We start from the raw sequence: 20,330 nt of genomic DNA on the forward strand, positions 1-20,330 counted from the left end.
AATTTTTTTGCGAATTTAAAACAGGTCATTCCGTGATTTTTTTCTGTCCTTTTAACCTTTGTTAGTACCACATCAGTATTTTCGCTACATCATCTCAAAATACTATTATTTTATTTAATTATTAATTTAAAAACTTAAAATTTTATTTTATTTGTTAAAAAAAAAAAAAAAAAAAAGTAAGGGATTTTGGGGAAAGGGTGGCTTGCGAGCCACCCCCGAGGTGGTCAGCTCCACCTTTGGGGTGGCCGCGCGACCACTCCCGACCACTGGCAGGTGGCCGTACGTCTACCATCGGTCCCTGGGGCAGCCGCGCACCACCCCTATATCCAAGGGGTGGCTTTCGGGCCCGACCACTTGGGTGTGGCCGCGCAGCTACCCCCGGTCCCTGGGGGGGTGGGTCGCGCGCCACCCCTAGATCTAAGAGGTAGCTTTCGGGCCATTCCAAGCGCGCAGCCACCCCCAACCACTGGGGAGTGGTAGCGCGGTTACCCCTAGTCCCTGGGGGCGGCTTTCGAGTCACCCCTAGATCCACCCCAGGTCAACCACCTCTAGAGTTGCTCGCGACCCCCCCCCCCCCTCCCCCCCAAAAAAAACCCCTATTTTCTTTTTTCTTTTTTTAAAATTATATTTAAAGTTTTTAAATAAATAAATAAATATATATATATATGTTTTAATATGATGTGGCGAAAATGTTGACATGGCATTAACAGTGGTTGCAAAAATGGACAAAAAAATCACGAAAAGACCTGCTTAAAATTCACGAAAAAGTTAAGTGCCCAATATTAACTTTCAAAAAGTGGGGAATTGAATTCAAATATAATACCCCCGAAAAATTTAAAATATTTTTATTATTATATGAGAACTCAAAGAAATATTTTTGGAAATTAAAACGACACTAATAAAAAAATAAAATAGGATTCCTCATAATTATTGTGGGCCATGAGTTGTAATGACCTTCTCATCTAAACCAATTATTTGGCCTCATTTTATTCTGCTGGCCCAATTTGGTCAATGCCATAAAAAGGATCATAAGTTAAAAATTTAAAAATAATAATAATAAACCATTTATTATTTCAGCTCCTCCCCCTACACGTTGTTAAGCCCCATCGCCACTTTGCCAAAGCTCACGCCGCATTGCAATTTCTCACATAACACGTTGAAGACGTGCAGCTATGCCTTCTACCTCCATCTTCCTATAAAACCCAAATGAACACCTTCTTCTCTTGACCTCTTCTAAAGACAACCAACAGCCGAGAGGGAGATCAGAGAGACCAAGAGGAAAGAAGAAATAAGAGATAGAGGAGAGTGAGAGATTAGAGAGACCGAAATGGACAAGGAGATTAGAGAACTTGATTTTCTTTATACCCAAACAAGGAGAAATTTGTTTTTAGGTAGAAGTAACTAAGATTTCGCTCAGAATCCAAGTAAGGGAACACTACTTCAAAACTCCAGCGAAGTTTTAATAAAATTTTTGGGAAAAATACAATTTAGCCTCCCAAACTACCATAATTTCACTGGAAGGCTCCTCAAACTACTAATACTTGCATTTTGACCCTCAAAACTACCCAAACTTTTGAAAAATGTTACTTTTGGCGAAATATCCCCACAATACATTGTCGCATGTCATTTTTCAATTAAAAAAAAATAAAACAATAAAAAAAAATTAAAAAAAACTAAAATTTTATTTTTTATTTTTAAAAAAATATTGGGATCGACCGGAGGACGTACTTCTTCTTTCCAGCATCGTTGTTGGGCACGATGCACCCCTGTAGCTCGGCGAACTCATCCCCGCCTCTCCGAACACGGACATGGCAAATTTCCTATATTTCGATATTTATGATATTGATCTTTCGAAGATTATGAATGATTCCAATATGAATTTTGTTTTGTTACAAACGACAAGCAAGTTTATCATCGTTGTGGAAGACCTCTATCGGTTTCTGATGGATAAATCGACGATCATGAGCTTGTCCGTTGATGTTCATATTCATTTTTCTCTCTATGATTTTTTGGCATTCAAAACGTTGGCCAATAGCTACCTGGGGCTTAATGATCAAAATCTTTTCTCTTAGGTGGAGGATATTTTCAAAGCGGGACGAGCTTGAACTTGGCCGAGATAAACTAGTTGTTGATTAGTAATCGGAACTCGCCGAGCCGGGCTATAAAATCGGTCATCACGATGTTGCAAACAAACGATGACCAGAGGGGTGTCAGGAAGATCTGATTGTGGTTGGGAAATAACGTCACTCCAAACACCTATCTTTCTAAAACTAAAATAAATAAATAAAAGAAATAAATTTTAGTTTTTTTTATTTTTATTTTAAAAAAATATATATATTTTGAATTTTAAAATTTTTTTAATTGAAAAATGACATGTGGCAGGGGTATTATGGGAATATTTCGCTAAAATTGACATTTTTCAAAGGTTTTGGTAGTTTGGGGGCCAGAGTGCAAGCATTGGTAGTTTGTGGGGTCATCCAGAGAAATTGTGGTAGTTTGGGGGGTTAAATTATATTTTTCCCAAAATTTCAAAAGAAAAAGTCGAGGATTTTCCTAAACTCTTTTATTTCTTTATTTTACTTGCCTTTTTGAATTCCGTCATGATATTACTATTATTACATAATATGATTGCGATTTCATGAGATCATGCATAATTTATACATATGCGCCACATGAGTAAGTTGATATGTTACATGTGCATCATATGAGCATAGATTAATGATATGATCATAGTACATGTTATATTAAATGAGCAAAGATTAATGATATCATAGTATATTTTATATGTGCACACAGTTTTACTCCCGTGGCACAATGTCATAAACGATTCGGATCATATATATGTTATGTTTTATGTGTTATGTGTTACGTGGGTAGCATGACAACCACACAGAATGACGAAAGTGTGGATTATCGGCCGGGTGTCCTTTAACTAGGAAAGTTCTCAACCCGGTACAACTCTCCCTTGTGATGACAGGATGAGCCCATAGTCGTCCATTGGGACGAGTCAAACATGCGATCCTCATGGTTAAAAGTGGAATTGGGCCAAAGGAGGTTAAAACTTACACTCTATATAAATGATACTTGCATTTGATCTAATTGTATTTTATTTAACTATTTCTTTATTTGTAGAAGTATTTGAACTCTAGTCAGAACTTCTGAAAAGAAAAATCTCACTTTTGTTTGATGTGTTTTCCTTATTAAGTTGTCGAACTCACCAATTTTTCTCCAAATCTTTTCAGATGGCACAATAAGCTAGAGTCATTTATTTATAATGGCGTAGGCCTCGCTAAGAGTAATAGATCATTGTGGACCGACCTAACTTTTATATTGTACATTATTTTTTTTGAAATTCCTAAAAATATGTTGTAATAACTAAACAACTACTATACATATATATATAAAAAAGAAGAAACGTAGCCTCATGCTATTTTTGGAAAATACATGTATGCTTTTAATTATATGGATATTTTATAAGCTCTAATTCGCGTTTTCCTTATATCTCAAAATGAGGGCGTGACATCAAATGGCGCTTTGACTCAGAGAATTATCAAACATTTACTATTTTCTTTTAGACAAAGAAAAATTGAAATAAATTTTCTTAAAATTGATATTTAAAAGTGTTATATGTCCATAATGTCTTTTTAGCACAAAGCACATAATTTTTTTTTTTTAATAACACATGTTTTTATTTTATTTTGGAAGAACTTCACTTATAACATTTGATTTTTCACCACTTTTGAAAAAGATATCAAAACTTTAAAAAATATCAATTTAGGGTATTAATCTTTCAATTTTTTTCAATGTCAACATTCCGTTAGAATTTCACGTTAAATCCTGTCAAAATTTTCAAAATGCCGATATTTTTTTTTTTTTTTTTTTTTAAAGAAAAAAAATTACTAGGATTTAGGTAATGGTTAGAATTTAAAGGAGTTTGCAAAAATACCCATGTCTGAATCTTTAAAAAATGTTATAATTTTTTTTTTAAAAAAATAAGAAATTGGTATTTTGAGAATTTTGATAAGATTTTACGAAAAATTCTAACGAAAAGTTGAAATTGAAAAAATTAAAAGATAAATACCATAACTTGATACTTTTTAAAGTTTGAATACATTTTTTCAAAAGTAATAAAAGATTATTGGTTATAAGTGGAGTTTTTTTTTTTTTTTTTTTTTTTTTTTTTTTTTTTTTTTGTAAGATTGGAATTTCGCCTACTTAGGAAATTAATGGCTGTGTTTGTGTAAGATTTTTCTTATTTTTTATTTATTTTTTTTTTGGGAATAGCAGTAAGGTTTGATTGATTGGATATAAAGGTCAAAAAAAAATTAAAATTTCTTTTAATAGAAAAGTAAAGAAAGACATTTGTTAATGTAAAGAAAGAAATTTGACTTTTTTTTTTAAAAAATAAAAATAAAAATTTGAGAATGGAATATATATCCTTTAGTATATGTTGCATACACTAAAAATAAAAAATAAAAATAAAAAAATGAATAAAGAGTACATTTGGCGCAAAATGATTTTGAAAGTTATTTTTAAAAAATTACTATTTGAAGACGTTAAAAAAAATGTGATTTCAAATTACATAATTTTTTTTTTAAAAAAATGTATAATTTTAAAAATTAATTTATGATTTTAAATGCCAAATTATAATTCAACAAATACTTTACTACATTTTAAAAATAGCAATTTTAAAGCGTTTTTGAACGTTTTAAAATTGTTATTTTTAAATAGTTGATTTTGAAATTGAATTCCAAATTATGTCAGTTTCTATAATCACCAACTTACCCTCTATCCCAAACCACAAACCAAAAGCACCGTCTTCTTCCTTTCCCGCCGACTCGGGAGGCTTACCAAGCCCAAAATGGCGACCATGCCGAGCCATAGCTTCTGGCACTTGACCACCACCCGCCCATGGCTCGGAGCTCTTCGCACCTCATCAACCCTGGCCTCTTTATCCTCTTCGTCTCTCGCTGATGACTCGCAACAGCCCAGCGCCACAGAGCCCAGTCAGCCCAACAAGTCATACTTCCCGAAGCGAGGGCAGACCTTGGAGCTGGTGTGCGAGTCCCTGGCTTTCAAGGGGAAGGGTCTGTGCAAGGTGGCGGACACCGGGTTCGTTGTCATGTGCGACCGTGCACTCCCCGGTGAGCGATTCATTGGGCGCATCACTCGCAAGAAGGGGAACTATGCTGAGGTATTGTTTGGGCTCTGTTTGGTAGCTGAGAAAATGTAGGGGAAAAAAAAAATACTCCTTGGGTCTTATTCTATTTCCTGTTCTGTTTTAGTTTCAAATTTGGAGCCACTGACCACAGGGAGAACACGTGTGGTTGAATTGGAGACTAAGCTCAGGTGGGTGAAACGGTTAAATTTAGGTTGAGTTTAGTACCTGTTTCTAGGGGTTGTATGCGTGCGGACGAGATCGAGGGGTGGAAATGAGATTGTACTTATTATGCAAAATTGAGTTAAATCAAAAGGAAATTAAAATGAGATTTTTTTTTTCTCACTCTTTTGCTGTTTTTGGTTTCAAAACTGGGAAGTTAAATTGGGATGCTGTGCAATACTAGATTAAGAATTCTCTTTTGTTTTGATTATTGTTCGTGGATTTCTATACTTTATATTGAATTCGTTTCAAAAGTTGTACGCATTTGCTCAACAAAGCCAAGTATTTATATAAGGTTCTGTTGCATGAACTCTTTTGCTTCCTTAGGTCTTACATGGTGCAATTTTTATGACTTAGAGCTGTAAGTTATTTCCATCTCTTATAGTAATGGCAAAACAAGGAGGCTTTTACAAAACTTGTTGAAACCCAAAATTCTTCCAGGTTAGACATGCTTACTTTCTCGACCGCTTGATATGGATTGCCCTTTAAAATTTGTAAGATGCGATTTTTTTTTATTTTTTTATTTTAATAGTAAGGAAACAAAATGTCATTAAAAGTGCAAAAGGCGCAACTCACAAGTACATAGAGAGTATACAAGATAAACATCTATCTAAAAAGAGAAAACACGTCGAAAAAAGCATGATAAGTAAATTAAGACCTAAAGCTCCGCCATTGTCTTCAAAATTTCTATAATTTCTTTTCCTCCAAAAACACCACAAAAGTCCTGAACCATCTTCCAAACTTTTGCGCTCTAAGAGATCTACTACTCTTTTAAGCATGACCCAAGCTAACCCAACACAGACTGAAAATAGCACTCCACAAGTATGATTGTCCTGATTGAGCAGTATTTAATATGTTATTGAAGTATATTAATTTATTTAGTTAGTATCAAAGACTGGTGACGAAAGAAAATAGCACTCCACAAGTATGACTGTCCTGATTGAGCAGTATTTAATATGTTATTGAAGTATATTAATTTATTTAGTTAGTATCAAAGACTGGTGACGAAACTGCATTGATGAGCTGTAGGAGCCATCAAAGTATGATTTTTTTTCTTTTTTCTTTTGGTTTTTTTAAATTGTTTTGAGAGCCAACTGTTAATAAAAAATCACTTTGATCTATGGTAGTAATTACACTTTATTGAGTATCCGTAATGGTTTTGTCATTATGCTTAGAATACTTTAATAATCTGGGCAAATTTTATTTATTATAAATTGCCATAGGCTCTAAGTTTAGTATTAAACCATTGCTTTTTACATATATGTGTGTGTTTTGACTTATGTGCAAACAGCTCAATGTTTAGAAAAACCAACATGGCAGTGGAAACAAAAGTACTAGTAACAATGTCATGTTGTCGTTCTTCACTGGAAGTTGCTGTTGATCGAAATATACAACTTTTTATAGTGATTCCACTTGTATCAGTTCTGGATTTTATTTTATTTTATTTTATTTTATTTTTTTGTGATTGCACTTATAATTCACAGGCTAGGGACTTGTGTATCCTTCCTTCATTCTCTCTTTGTCATTCTTTTGCTTTTGAAAACTTACAGTGACTCCTCATTTTTTTCTTTCTTTTCAATTTTTGTAAAAGTGCAGGTGAGTAAGGTAAAGACAATATCTCCACACTGGGACTTTGTGGATGCCCCTTGCGAGTATGCTTCTTATTGTGGAGGATGTAAAACGCAAAACCTCTCTTATGAGGCTCAGGTTAGAGCCAAGGAACAACAAGTCTGTGAGTTGGTGATACATGTTGGCAAGTTTTCAAGTAAGGAATTGGAATCTCTTAATGTCATGAAGCCAATTGTTCCCTGTGATATCCAGTTCCATTATAGGAACAAGGTTAGCACGGAATGTACAACTTGTCAATTTGGTTGTTTCAAATTTGGTCGCATGCAATAATTCTAGTAGTTCTCTTCTCTTTTTAGCAGATTAAAAATAACTCATATTTGATAGCGAGACCAGCAGTTGGTCCTAGAATCTCGCCAGATTGCAACTAAGATTGTACTGGAAAAATTGTTTCGCTACAACCATGCTCCAATATTGTTATTTGATTTTAGGAAGAATGCTCTAAATTGTTAAATTGTATGTTGGCTCGTTAATTGGTCACTAGTTCATTTGTGGAAATCAAGTAGATAAAATAATCAGTGTTGAAGGATGAAATGTGGAGATTCTTAAGCTAGATACTGAAATGGTTTTATAAGTGAAAACCATATTAAACAATTGCTTTTCTATAATGAGAGCTATTCATCTATTAACAGCCAGTGTCTTAGGCAGGCTAACTCCCAACCATGTTATGTCGGTCTTTCCTATTTCAATGTCATCATTTTTTAACATGTAATGCATAATTGTCTTATAATCTTCTTATTTGACTATATAACTCACTCCAAATTGCCATTTCTACCAAAATGCTCTTGCTATGTACTTGGTCTATGAATAGGTTGGCTGAAGATTCTAAAACTACTTAGCTGCTACTTTCCTGCTGCTGCAGATGGAATTCTCCTTTGGATCTCAAGAATGGTTACCTAGAGGATCCTTATCAGAGAAACAAGATAGTAATGGGAGCTCTGCACTTGGACTGCATGCTCCTGGCTTTTTTGATAAGGTTCTGAATGTCAACAAGTGCTTACTGCAAAGTGAGCCAGCGAATATGGTGTGTTGTCTTTTCTTTATGTTATGAAATTGATGCTTGTCCTTCCTGTGGACCCTTCAACTTGGATGTGTGATTTATTTCTAAAACTATTTTGACTTCGTCACATATTTGAGTTTTATTGGTGTGGAAGGAAAGCGTTTTCTTTGTCAAAGAAGTAATTTTGTATTCCTTGTCCATCAATGAATAGGATTTAGAGTCTATAAATAAACATGCTTCTAAGGATTTGGTTATAGGTGTTGTTTCCAAGAGTTAGGCTTTGTAACTAATATCGCTGATGGTAGATTTTGGTTGGTGCTGCCCATGGATATAGGCATAGAGAAGCTACATTAAATCTTTTTTTTTTTTTGATAAGTAATGTAATGCATTTCAAAAGAACAAGAAAGTTATTTTGTTGGTCTTCGGCTTATGTCCATCTTTTGTATATTTCTTTTTCTGACTTCCTCACTCGCTTTTCTATCTCTAGATAGGTGTTTTCCCTAGATACTACCAGTGTACTAAGGGGCGCCTTACGTTTTTTTATATAAAATTGATCTCTTACCTATAAAAAAAAAAAAGTAAATCTTGTCTTGTGTGAATGCTTTTCAATTTACTATTTGGGTATGCTTGTGCCACCCCAAATTCAAATATAATGGTATGAAATCTTCCATTGTCATGCCACTCAATTCGAGGATTCCCCATATTGATCTTTTTCTTTGTATTGATATTGGCATGGCATTCCAATGTTGCAATGCACCCAACATCCATTATACATAGGTGAGAGTCAATATAGGAATATAAGTGGCTGTACAGAGTTGTCTACTTTGAGGAAAGTTTTAGAAATCTACTGTCCATGACATCTACTTACTAAGAGGTGTCGACTATAACACCAAACACTGCAGTAGAGTACATTGAGGCATTGCACTTTGCTAAAGAGTCCTTGGGAGTGATGCCCTTGCCATTATCCGTGAGGGAGGAAAGCAAGATCATAGTAGGGCGGCAAAGATGATGATGATAATAATGATTTAAAAGTTGAAGTGCAAGAGCTGTGATTTTTTTCTTTCTTTTAACAGTGTGAATGACTGAATGAATACAACTAAGCTCAATCCAACTCAAGTTCACAGTATGAATGCAATGCAAACCTATGCATCTTTGTCTTGGGTTGTTAAAAATATGACTTCCCTAGTCAATTGCTCTATAGTACCGAGTTTGTTGTCCACATGTATACGGGTTGTGTTCCTCAATTTCTAATGAATTCTGAGTGCTCTCTACTTCCTGTACAATGTTTTTTTCACAACCATTCTATCACTTCCTGTGCAATGGTTTTCAGGATTTATCTTCTTCATCTACTTGTTTTTAGCTAAAAAATTGCACCTTTATTTGTTATTTGACTAATTAGTTTATGGAAATTTGTTCTCTCGGGCCTTTTTGACTTGCATTCTGATATATAGGTTCTTGCAGCTATCCAAGATTGTTGGAGAGATCCGCAACTAGGACTTTCTGCTTATGATGTTCATTCTCATGCTGGATTTCTTAAGCATCTAGTACTAAGATCTGGAAGGTACTGTGTTTTCTGTAACTTCTGTTATAACTTGTATAATCAGGTCTTGTTTATTTCCAGTATTAACTTGATGTAACTTTTTTCTTTGTACTTGCACGTGTGCATTGGAAGATGCATGTACTTACAACATATGGACTCTTTTTTTTTTGATAAGTACAACATATGGACTCTTTTCAACAATGGAATAGTAAAATCTTAGTTGACATGGGACGTATGAAGAATAAAGAACTGTTTACTGAAGCAAAAATTTGTTGGAACAGAGATACAAGTGGTTGATATTCTTATGCGGATATAAATAATAAATTGGTGAAACTAATTATTTGGAATTTGATCAGGCATTGAATTGGCTTAAAGGAATCATAGGTGTATCAATTTAAAATGTTTTCCTAACTAATTGTCAGACAAGAAACTTGAAATTTCAGTATCACTTACTTGAGCTTGTTATGGATTGTGCAATATATTTATATTTTTGTAGTTAAATGATGAGATTGTTGAATGTTTGATCAAAATGATAGAGGTGAGTGTACCATTAGAATTTTGACGATTGAAGCTTTTATCCTCTGGGTAATTCTTGAATCATAAAATGGTTTCACAGTATATTTTGTTATTCATATGCCCATGGATCTCTATATTATCATTGCAAACCTTGTCTTCCCTTTCTATTATGGTGATTATTCAATCATATAATGTTTTCAGCTCAGTACTTATATTTATTATGTGTTCCAGGGATGTGAAGACTGGTCTGCCTGAACTTATGGTTAATTTTGTGACCTCGTCTTACAAGCCAGGGCTGATGAAGCCTCTAGTTGAGAAAATTTTATCCATTCCTGAAGTGGTTTGTATGAAATATTTCTAACTTCATTTATGCTCTGATATAACTTTTGTGTTTTAGTTTAGACCAAGCCAGCTTCTGGTCTACTTAAATTCCTTAAATGTTTTTTTCTTAGTAAAACAAAATTCAAACATGCTGGTTAGGTGATCCATCCCACAGTGATTCCTTAGCCATGATTTATTGCTTTTCTCTTTTTCAGTGGGAGAGGGTGGGGGTTTGGAGATCTCTTTTTTTCAGATTAGCAATCTTGATTAGTTTTATTTTCATTTTCTCATTTTTCAGTGCACATTGTCACTGAATTCATTTGAGTTATGAATTCATACTTTTATTTATTTATTTATTTTATTATTTTCTTAATGGCCAATAGGTAAGTGTGATGAATAATGTAAATACCTCTATTGGTAACACATCAGTTGGGGAGAAGGAATACACTCTGTATGGGAAACCTACCATCACAGAGATCTTAAGGGGCCTTACGTTTCAAATATCAGCCAACTCTTTCTTCCAGACAAACACTCAGCAGGTATGCTTTGCAACTGAAGTTTTATTCACTACCAGCCCATGCTTGCTTTCATACTATTTTACTTCAAATTCTTGGTTAAGTTTCCCAGTTTGTGGATACTCCATGACTAAAATCAATTTCACTGTCTAGGCAGAGGTTTTGTATAGACTCATAGAAGATTGTGCTGGTCTAAGAGGGGATGGATCAGAAATTGTCCTCGACCTGTTTTGTGGGACTGGCACCATTGGTCTGACTCTTGCCAAAAAGTAACTCTCTCTCTCTCTCTCTCTCCATTTCGCTTGAAGGATTGTGAATATGAATCAATCTGCCTTTGTTGAGACTTTGTCAGGGTCAGACACGTTTACGGATTTGAAGTAGTTGCTCAAGCCATTGCAGATGCTTGCTTGAATGCCAAGCTGAATGGTATCAACAATGCAACATTTGTCCAAGGGGATCTTAATAAAATTGATGAAAGTTTCGGCAACAATTTTCCTAAGCCTGACATTGTCATAACAGGTTATTGTGATGTCTTCTTTTATGTAGCTTCACCTCCTTTTGCATAACTTCAGACGAAAAAAACAAAACATTTATTTGACCCATTTTTCATTTAACATTTGAAGCCAGTTTCCATCCAGCATTAAGAGTCAAAACACCGTGCCTTTCATGTCTGAACTGAAACATATTGCTCCATTATGTCCTCTACTCTTCTTGTCTACTTGCTTGGTGCACCTTTGATGTCTTCAGCTCTATTTTCTGGTCCTCATTTTCATGAGTATGCACAGCATCGTCTCACTTTGTTTTAATGTATTTAATCGTGCAGATCCAAACCGTCCAGGCATGCACATGAAGTTGATTAAATTTCTGCTAAAGCTCAAGGCACCGCGCATAGTTTATGTATCATGTAATCCTGCCACATGTGCGCGTGACCTTGATTATCTATGTCACGGCGCGGTATGTCTCAGTTTTTTACCCCCCGTCTCTCTCTCTCTCTAGTCATATGATGTTTTGAAATTCTTTTGCAGAGAGAGCAAAATATAAAAGGTTGTTACACGCTAAAGAGACTACAACCTGTAGACATGTTCCCGCACACTCCTCATATTGAATGCATTTGCCTGCTGGAGCTTTGCTGATCCCCAGTTGTAACCCTGGTTTTCAGTAGTTTGTAGGCATTCAGTTGCCCTCTATGATATTTGATTCTTTGTTTACTACTCTGTTATTCAGATTAAATTGGCTTATGTTCCCGCACACACTTTTTTTTTTTTTTTTTTTTTTTTTTTTTTTTTTTCTGGGTTAATTGGTTCAGGTACTGTCCTAAATCTAGGAACAAATGTTGAGGTTGAAATTCCTAGATTTTCTTTACTATCATATTTGAAATTTGTCTCTCCGAGGATGTGAACTTCAATTTTGTGACCTCATATGGCAGTCAAAGGTTGATCAAACTTCTGGTTCAGAAAATGTCAGCTATTATGAAGTTATTAAATCATGATGATGTATATAGGCATCTTGCAAAATAAAAGTTATAATTTCATAATTGTATTAACCATATACATATTAAAGTATATAGTAAAAATGATTACCATATTTCATATAATTACTCATTTCATGTTCCCTTTACTTACCTCTTTCCCATTATTTTTAATTTTTTTCTTTTTCATAACATTATCTTCGAGTTCAGTTTTATTTTTGTATCAGTTACACAAATACTCTAGAGAAACATCTATGAAATTTTCAATTCTTACAATACTTGTATAAGAAATAAACATTCTCTAGAGTAGTATTAGATGGTGTTTCATTTAGATGCCAACATCCTAATATCCTATATACTAAACTGCTATCCAATGACCTGACGTTGTCAATCTGCTATTGAAGTTTTGTTTTTTCTTTTAATAAGGGTTGACCTAATGGTGAATTAGCACTGACACATCAACATATTGAGATGAATAGTTGAAATGCTAATTATTATACGAAATTGGCAGTTCGAAGGTCAAATTTATGACACTTGTCAATTCGTAGAACCTTATAAAATATGGATGTTAGTTGAGGGAGCTAAATAATGTTTAATCCTAATTTTAAGTTTTTTTTTTAGTATTTGTTGAAACTTATTTGTTAATGACTTTATTTTTTTGGTAGAAAGGAAAAAGAAATGAGAGAAGGTGTTAGCAAGCGATGTCATAATATCATTAGAGGGCTATAAAGGTAGTTGCAACAAGTCGAGAAGTTTAGTACAATTTTTTTTTTTTTTCATCAAAAACTACCAAAACCAATTTGTATTTTCTTCGAATTATGTGTTATAATTTTTTCAACGCCCATAAATAATTTTATTTTCACTCTCTTTCTCATAAAAAATTTGAAATTAAATCTGAATTGTTAAAAAAATTATAACACATACTATATACTATAATTTTCTTACACAGTACTAAGGGTGTAAACCCAGTGCCAATTTCTGGTTATTGGGTAATAACCGAAAACTGGCTTCGGAGTCCCCGGTTATTGAATTTCAATAACTGGCTCTGGAATCGGGGACCCCGGTTAACCGGGGGTTACCTGGTTACCCCGAGTGAAACTGGTTATTCGGACCAGATAGTATTTTATTTTATTTTATTTTTTTTAAAAAAAACTTTTTGGGTTTAGGGATACAGAGAAAAGAAACATTCGGAATTGTACATACAGAGAAAATAACTGGAAGAACTTTCAAAGAGGACAAGAGGAGAAGAAGAATAAAAGCAAAAAAATTTCTCACAAATGCTAACATCAATAAGAAGAATAAATCAATACAGGAATAATATACAGTATCATAGAGCGCCATTGAAAGTTGGTGCTCCTCTCTTGATGCTATCCATGTCGGTGGTTTCATAGACAGGAAGACCGCTTGAGTAGTAACCCAAGTCATAGTTTTGCAACTCAAATAGATTAGAGCTTGAATTGCTTTCCCCACCATCATCCACCTCACTGAACTTCACGAATTGATCATTCTCCTCGCGATGGATCTATCCACCCAAATCATATCATTCTCTAAGAACACGTTGCTACAGGAATTTGTTATGAGCCTAGATGTCTAGTTACCTTGAAGTCTCAGCAAGTTAGTGTAATCGTGACTCAGCTGTTTTCATGGGACATGTGCAGCAAACTCACGTTGACAACAAGGCAAGGGCAAATAGCTGGCAATTATCCATGTTACTGATTTTACACGTGTTAGTAGTTTTGTTGGTTGTGCTGTTAGTGGCCGACTACTTAGTAGGAGTTAGAGTATGTCATGTGTTTTTATCTTTCCTTAAAAACATTCCACTTCTCCTCAGAAGTAGGAACTCAGTTACTGCATGTAGAGCAGTTTGTTAGTGGTGCGTTGCAGTAGGCATGCACGACCAGATAGTGGTTGTTTTCAGTTCTAATTTCTTGTATTTAAACTAGTTCCATTCATGATTGAAGGTATCATAAATTTATCCAAGTTAAAACAAGAGGCTTTGACCCCTCGAAGTGTCAATTATCTAAGTATTTCCTAAATTCTCAGTTCTATCGATTAGGCTCATAACAAGTGGTATCATAGCCGTGTTCTTGCGACCATGGCGGATGGGACTCGTTATGCACAATTATCCGAAGCAGTAGCAGCAAATCGACAAGAGACAGCAGCTAACAGGCAGGGGACAACGGCTAATAGACAGGAGACAGCAGCCAACTCGGAGCTGTTGAAAGTCTTGATGGAACAAGTAAGCAAACTAACTGATAGTGTTGCTGCTTTAAATCCTAATCCAAACAGAAATGGAGGAGGACATGGAAGTTCCAGTGGGGAGAATGTTGGTGGCATGAATGAAAGGAGTACTGAAGGAAGAGACAACGAGTCGGAGAATCATACTGGCAGAGGAGGAGGAGTCTTCACCAAAAACTTGAAGTTGGATTTTCCTAGGTTCGATGGGAATGAACTTATAAATTGGATCCTAAAGTCCCAGTAGTTCTATGATTACAATCAAACTCCAGATCAGCAAAAGGTATCCCTTGCTACATTCCACATGGAAAGAAGGGCTTTAATTTGGTATAATTGGTTAATGGACTCAGGGTATGCAGGAGGATGGGAGGACTTTGTGAGTGCACTCAAGACTCGTTTTGCACCCTCAGCCTTTAATGATCCAGTAGGAGCATTCACCAAGCTCAAGCAAACCTCAACTGTGGAAGATTACTAGACTCAATTTGAGATTCTGTCCAACAAGATCCAAGGGTTGAGCGAGGAATTCAAAGCCTGCACCTTTCTAAGTGGTCTGAGAGAAGAGGTTCGCATTACTGTCACAATGCTTAAACCTAGGAACCTCACTACTGCTTTTGGCTTAGCTAGGCTGCAGGAAGAAGAAGTAAAGCTGAGGGGGAAAAGTTAGAAGTATACTCCTTGGGCGCCAGGCTCCCAATATTATTCCAAACTACCTTCCACTTCAACACAACCTAGAATCACCGCCCTACCTTTGATAACCGAAGCTTCACATCTGCATTCAATCCTAGCCTTAATCGAAGGCCAAGCATTCCTATCAAACGTTTAACCCCAGCCCAAATGCAGGAAAGGAGGGAGAAAGGTCTATGTTACAAGTGTGATGAAAAGTTCCAGCTCGGCCACAGGTGCAGCCAACCAAGGTTGTTCTTGTTGGAAGGGGTGGAACTAGAAGAACTAGAGGAGATAAGGGTAGAAGAAATAATTCAAGAAGAGGAAATTGAAGCTGGCAGTCAGGAAGCTGAATTGCTAGGCATATCCCTGCATGCTTTGGCTGAGGCTATATCACCAAATACAATGAGGGTGCTGGGGAAGATTGGAGGGCAACAGGTGCTTATTGATACTGGCAGCACCCACAGTTTCGTTGATCAACTACTTGCTAAGAAGATGGAGATGCCAGCTGAAACAAGGAGTCAACTGTCGGTGATGGTAGCTAATGGTGAGAAGATCCCTTGTACTGGCTGCTGTATGGCAGTAGCTTTTACACTACAAAGGATGGATTTCTAGGCCAACTTACACCTCCTAACCTTAGGGGGATGTGACATGGTACTTGGGGTGGATTGGTTGAGTACCTTAGGCCCAATCTTGTGGGATTTTGCCAAACTCACCATGAAATTTTAGTATCACCACAAGGAGGTGCTGCTACAAGGCCTAATACCGGCTACATCCAACTGGGAAGTAGAAGATGGCCTACCAACCAAGGCAGGGGTAAAGCACAAGGGAATCTGGCTGCAACTTATGGGGGTTGGAGTTCCATAAATCCAAAGATTGCAGCATCCAGCAATAGCAGAGTTGCTTGAGGGATATCATGAAGTTTTTCGGGAGCCTACTGGATTACCACCTTAGGGATATCATGAAGTTTTTCGGGAGCCTACTGGATTACCACCTTCTAGGACCTTTGATCATAGGATCTAGTTACAAGAAGGAGTCCAACCCACTTGTATCCGACCTTACAAGTATCCATACTACCAGAAGGAAGAAATAGAAAAGCTAGTGAAAGAAATGCTTACAACAGGAGTTATCCGACCAAGTCAGAGACTTTACTCATCCCCTGTGCTACTAGTGAGGAAGGCAGATGGTAACTGGAGACTTTGTATTGATTACAGAGCACTCAATAGAAACACAATCAAAGATAAGCATCCAATACCTAACATAGATGAACTTTTAGATGAGCTGCATGGATCTGTTATCTTTTCTAAGCTTGATCTTAGGTCTGGATACCACAAAATTAGAATGTATACATGATATCTCTAAAACTGCCTTTATAACTCATGAGGGGCACTATGAATTCCTGGTCATGCCCTTTGGGCTGACTAATGCTCCCTCAACTTTTCAAGACCTCATGAATGAAATCTTTAGACCTTATTTGAGGAAGTTTGTGGTAGTATTTTTTGATGATATCCTAGTTTATAGTAGGAGTCTACAAGAGCATCTAAAACACTTAAGGGCAGTGTTAGGGGTACTCCAGCAGATGCTTTCAGGTGGGGTGAGAAGGCTGAACTGGCTTTCATTTCCCTAAAACAGGCCATGACCACACCCCAGTTTTGGGAATGCCAGATTTCACTAAAACATTTATCATAGAGTGTGATGCCTCAAGTGAAGGAATTGAAGCAGTATTGATGCAGGCAGGGCAACCATTGGCTTATCTCAGCCAAGGATTGAAAGGAAGAAGCTTGGATTTGTCTACCTATGCAAAAGAACTACTAGCCTTGGTGATGGCTGTGAGGAAATGAAGGCATTATCTCCTAGGCTATAGCTTCAAAGTCAGAACAGATCAACAAGCATTGAAGTATTTGTTGGAGCAAAGAGTAGGGACTCTAGCTCAACAGAAATGGGTGTCTAAGCTGTTGGGAGTCGGCTTTATAATTGAATACAAAAAAGAAGAAGAAGAGAGAATAAAGTTGCTGATGCATTTTCCATAAAAGAATGGCCAGAAGATGAACCAAGAGAGACACCAGAAAACAACCAACAGGAGCAACGAACAATTGGGGAGCAAGCCGTCCTCACCATTCAAGCTATTAGCACTATGCAACCCTCTTGGACCAGAGAGCTCAACCGGAATTATGCAGATGATCCTCATTTGCAGGAATTGATCAAACAATTCCAGCAAGGAGCACTGGACATTGGGAAGTATCAATTTCATCAGGGACTTCTTTTCTATAAGGGGCGCATTCATTTGGGCGGCTTAGAAGAATTTCAGCAGCATGTTTTGCAGCATTTCCATAATCATCCGTTGGCTGGACACATGGGGGCAATGAAAAGCTACTCAAGACTTAAGAAAGAATTCTACTGGTCAGGAATGTGGAAGGGAGTCAGGAAATTCATCAAGGAATGTGAAGTTTGTCAACGCAACAAGGTTGAAAACATCCATCCAGTAGGGTTGCTCCAACCCTTGCCCATACCAGAACAGAATTGGACAGAGGTGAGGATGGACTTTATTGAAGGATTGCCTAATTCACAAGGGAAAGATGTGGTTTTAGTTGTAATTGACAGGTTGAGCAAGTATGCTCATTTCATGCCTCTGAGTCATCCTTACATAGCAACAACAGTAGCTCAAGTTTTTGTTGACCACATTTTCAAGCTCCACAGACTCCCTAAGTCTATTGTTAGTGATCGAGATCCCTTGTTCACGAGTCTATTTTGGAAGGAGCTGTTCAAAGCAACTGGAACTGAGCTGCTCATGAGCTCAGCTTATCATCCCCAAACTGATGGGCAAACTGAAGTGATGAATAAAGGGTTGGAAGGATATTTGAGGAGCTTCACGGGTGATCGACCTCAAGACTGGAGGCGTTGGCTGTCCTTGGCAGAATGGGCATACAACACCTCAGTGCATTCATCCACCAAACTAAGTCCCTTTGAAGCTGTGTATGGCCATCTACCTCCTTGTCAGCTACCATTTGAGATGGGAACAACCAAGGTGCAAGCTGTGGAGAATGAACTAAAAAGCAAAGATTTTATCTTGAAGCTTCTACAAGAAAATTTGCGTGATGCGCAAGCAAAAATGAAACACTTTGTTGACCGGAGCAGAACATTCAAGGAGTTCTCAGAGGGCGAATGGGTTTTCTTGAGGCTAAGGCCATATCGCCAGATGTTAGTATCCTTACGTAGGAACCTCAAACTTTCTCCAAGGTATTATGGTCCATTTTAGATTGTCCAGAGGATTGGAGCTGTTGCTTTCAAATTGGAACTGCCGACATCTTCCAGAATTTATCCTATCTTCCATGTTTTCCACCTCAAAAAGAAGCTAGGAGATCAAATCACCCCGTTGCCAGACTTGCCTTTTCTTACCCCAGATGGCACTCTTACCCCTGAACCAGAAGCTATTCTGGAACGCCACCTAAAGAAGAAAGGCAATCGAGCTGGAGCAGAAGTGTTAGTGAAATGGAAGGGAATGACTGAGAGTGATGCTACATGGGAGGATTTGGAGGAACTGTAGAAGTACTTCCCCGACCTTGTGGGCAAGGTCTTCTAACAAGGGAGTCAAATACAGGAAGACCGCTTGAGCAGTAACCCAAGTCATAGTTTTGCAACTCAAACAGATTAGAGCTTGAATCGCTTTCCCCACCATCATCCACCTCACTGAACTTCACGAATTGATCCTTCTCCTCAGATGGATCTATCCACCCAAATCCTATCATTCTCTAAGCACACGTTGCTGCAGGAATTTGTTATGAGCCTAGATGTCTAGTTACCTTGAAGTCTCAGCAAGTTAATGTAATCGTGACCCAGCTATTTTCATGGGACATGTGCAGCAAACTCACGTTGACAGCAAGGCAGGGGGCAGATAGCTGGCAATTATCCATGTTACTGATTTTACACGTGTTAGTAGTTTTGTTGGTTGTGCTGTTAGTGGCCGACTACTTAGTAGAAGTTAGAGTATGTCGTGTGTTTTTATCTTTCCTTAAAAACATTCCACTTCTCCTCAGAAGTAGGAACTTAGTTACTGCATGTAGAGCAGTTTGTTAGTGGTGCGTTGCAGTAGGCATGCACGACCAGATAATGGTTGTTTTCAGTTCTAATTTCTTGTATTTAAACTAGTTCCATTCATGAATGAAGGTATCAGAAATTTATCCAAGTTAAAACAGGAGGCCTTGACCCCTCGAAGTGTCAATTATCTAAGTATTTCCTAAATTCTCAGTTCTATCAATTAGGCTCATAACAGAATTCTTGCATTTTTCTAAAAACCTTTCGCTGAATTTGAATTTTTCATCCAACCAATGCAAGTCGTCTTTGTTCTTTTTGTCGACATCCAAGACCTCATTGTGTTGTAACACTTTGTGCTTTGAAAAGTTGGACACCGCATGCTTGTGATCTGAATAGCTTTTAAAAATGAACCAGATTTAAAAAACAAATCTACAAAAAAAAATGAACCAGATCAAACCTAACCGTCTGCTTCAGAAATCAACAGATTTGTTGAGAAATAGAGAAAGATGAAGTCAGTAAGGGTGAGAAAGATCAAAGATGAAGATTGATTTGGCCGAAGGGTGATTGAGTGATTCTGGGTGAAGGGGTGAAACGACCGAAGGAAAAACGCTAGCCACATCTGCGCTATCACCCCAAAATGACTAGTCGATTTGAAGCTTTCCCTAGAATCGCTTATAAAGCCCAGTTTCACCTAGTAATTAGGCAATGTGGGACTTAGTACTCATCTATCTTTTATAAATCACTCACTCTATGTGAGTTATTTATCTCTTCCCAATATAGGACTGGGGTGTTACAAGGGGTGTATACCGTGTAAGGCCGAAGAAGAAGAAGAAGCTTGAAGTGAAGGGCTTGAGTTGAAGAGTGAAGAACTGTGAAGAGGAAGAAGGAGGGGGCAGGGCGTGCGGCATAAGGGTGAGAAGTGGGAATAGAAAGTTAGAAAGAAAAGGCGGAAATAGGAAAATGGTGTAGTATTAGAGTAAAGGGTAGGGGGAATTTTTTTTTTTTTTTTTTTTAAATATATTATACACTCGGAG

The 20,330-nt window shown here is 36.9% G+C and overlaps 1 protein-coding gene across 1 annotated transcript; it reads left to right on the plus strand.

Moving 5' to 3' along the window:
• Window positions 1-4,780: 4,780 nt before the first annotated feature.
• On the plus strand, window positions 4,781-12,158 carry LOC133864066 (uncharacterized). Its single transcript, XM_062300262.1, has 10 exons — window positions 4,781-5,194; window positions 6,977-7,219; window positions 7,869-8,030; window positions 9,458-9,567; window positions 10,294-10,402; window positions 10,767-10,922; window positions 11,052-11,167; window positions 11,251-11,417; window positions 11,722-11,852; window positions 11,924-12,158. Exons 1-10 carry the CDS (start codon window positions 4,862-4,864, stop codon window positions 12,029-12,031), a joined length of 1,635 nt encoding a protein of 544 aa, XP_062156246.1. The 5' UTR covers window positions 4,781-4,861; the 3' UTR covers window positions 12,032-12,158.
• Window positions 12,159-20,330: the final 8,172 nt, after the last annotated feature.

This window comes from Alnus glutinosa, chromosome 3 (genome assembly GCF_958979055.1).
Source record: "Alnus glutinosa chromosome 3, dhAlnGlut1.1, whole genome shotgun sequence".
In the NCBI taxonomy this organism is placed as follows: domain Eukaryota; kingdom Viridiplantae; phylum Streptophyta; class Magnoliopsida; order Fagales; family Betulaceae; genus Alnus; species Alnus glutinosa.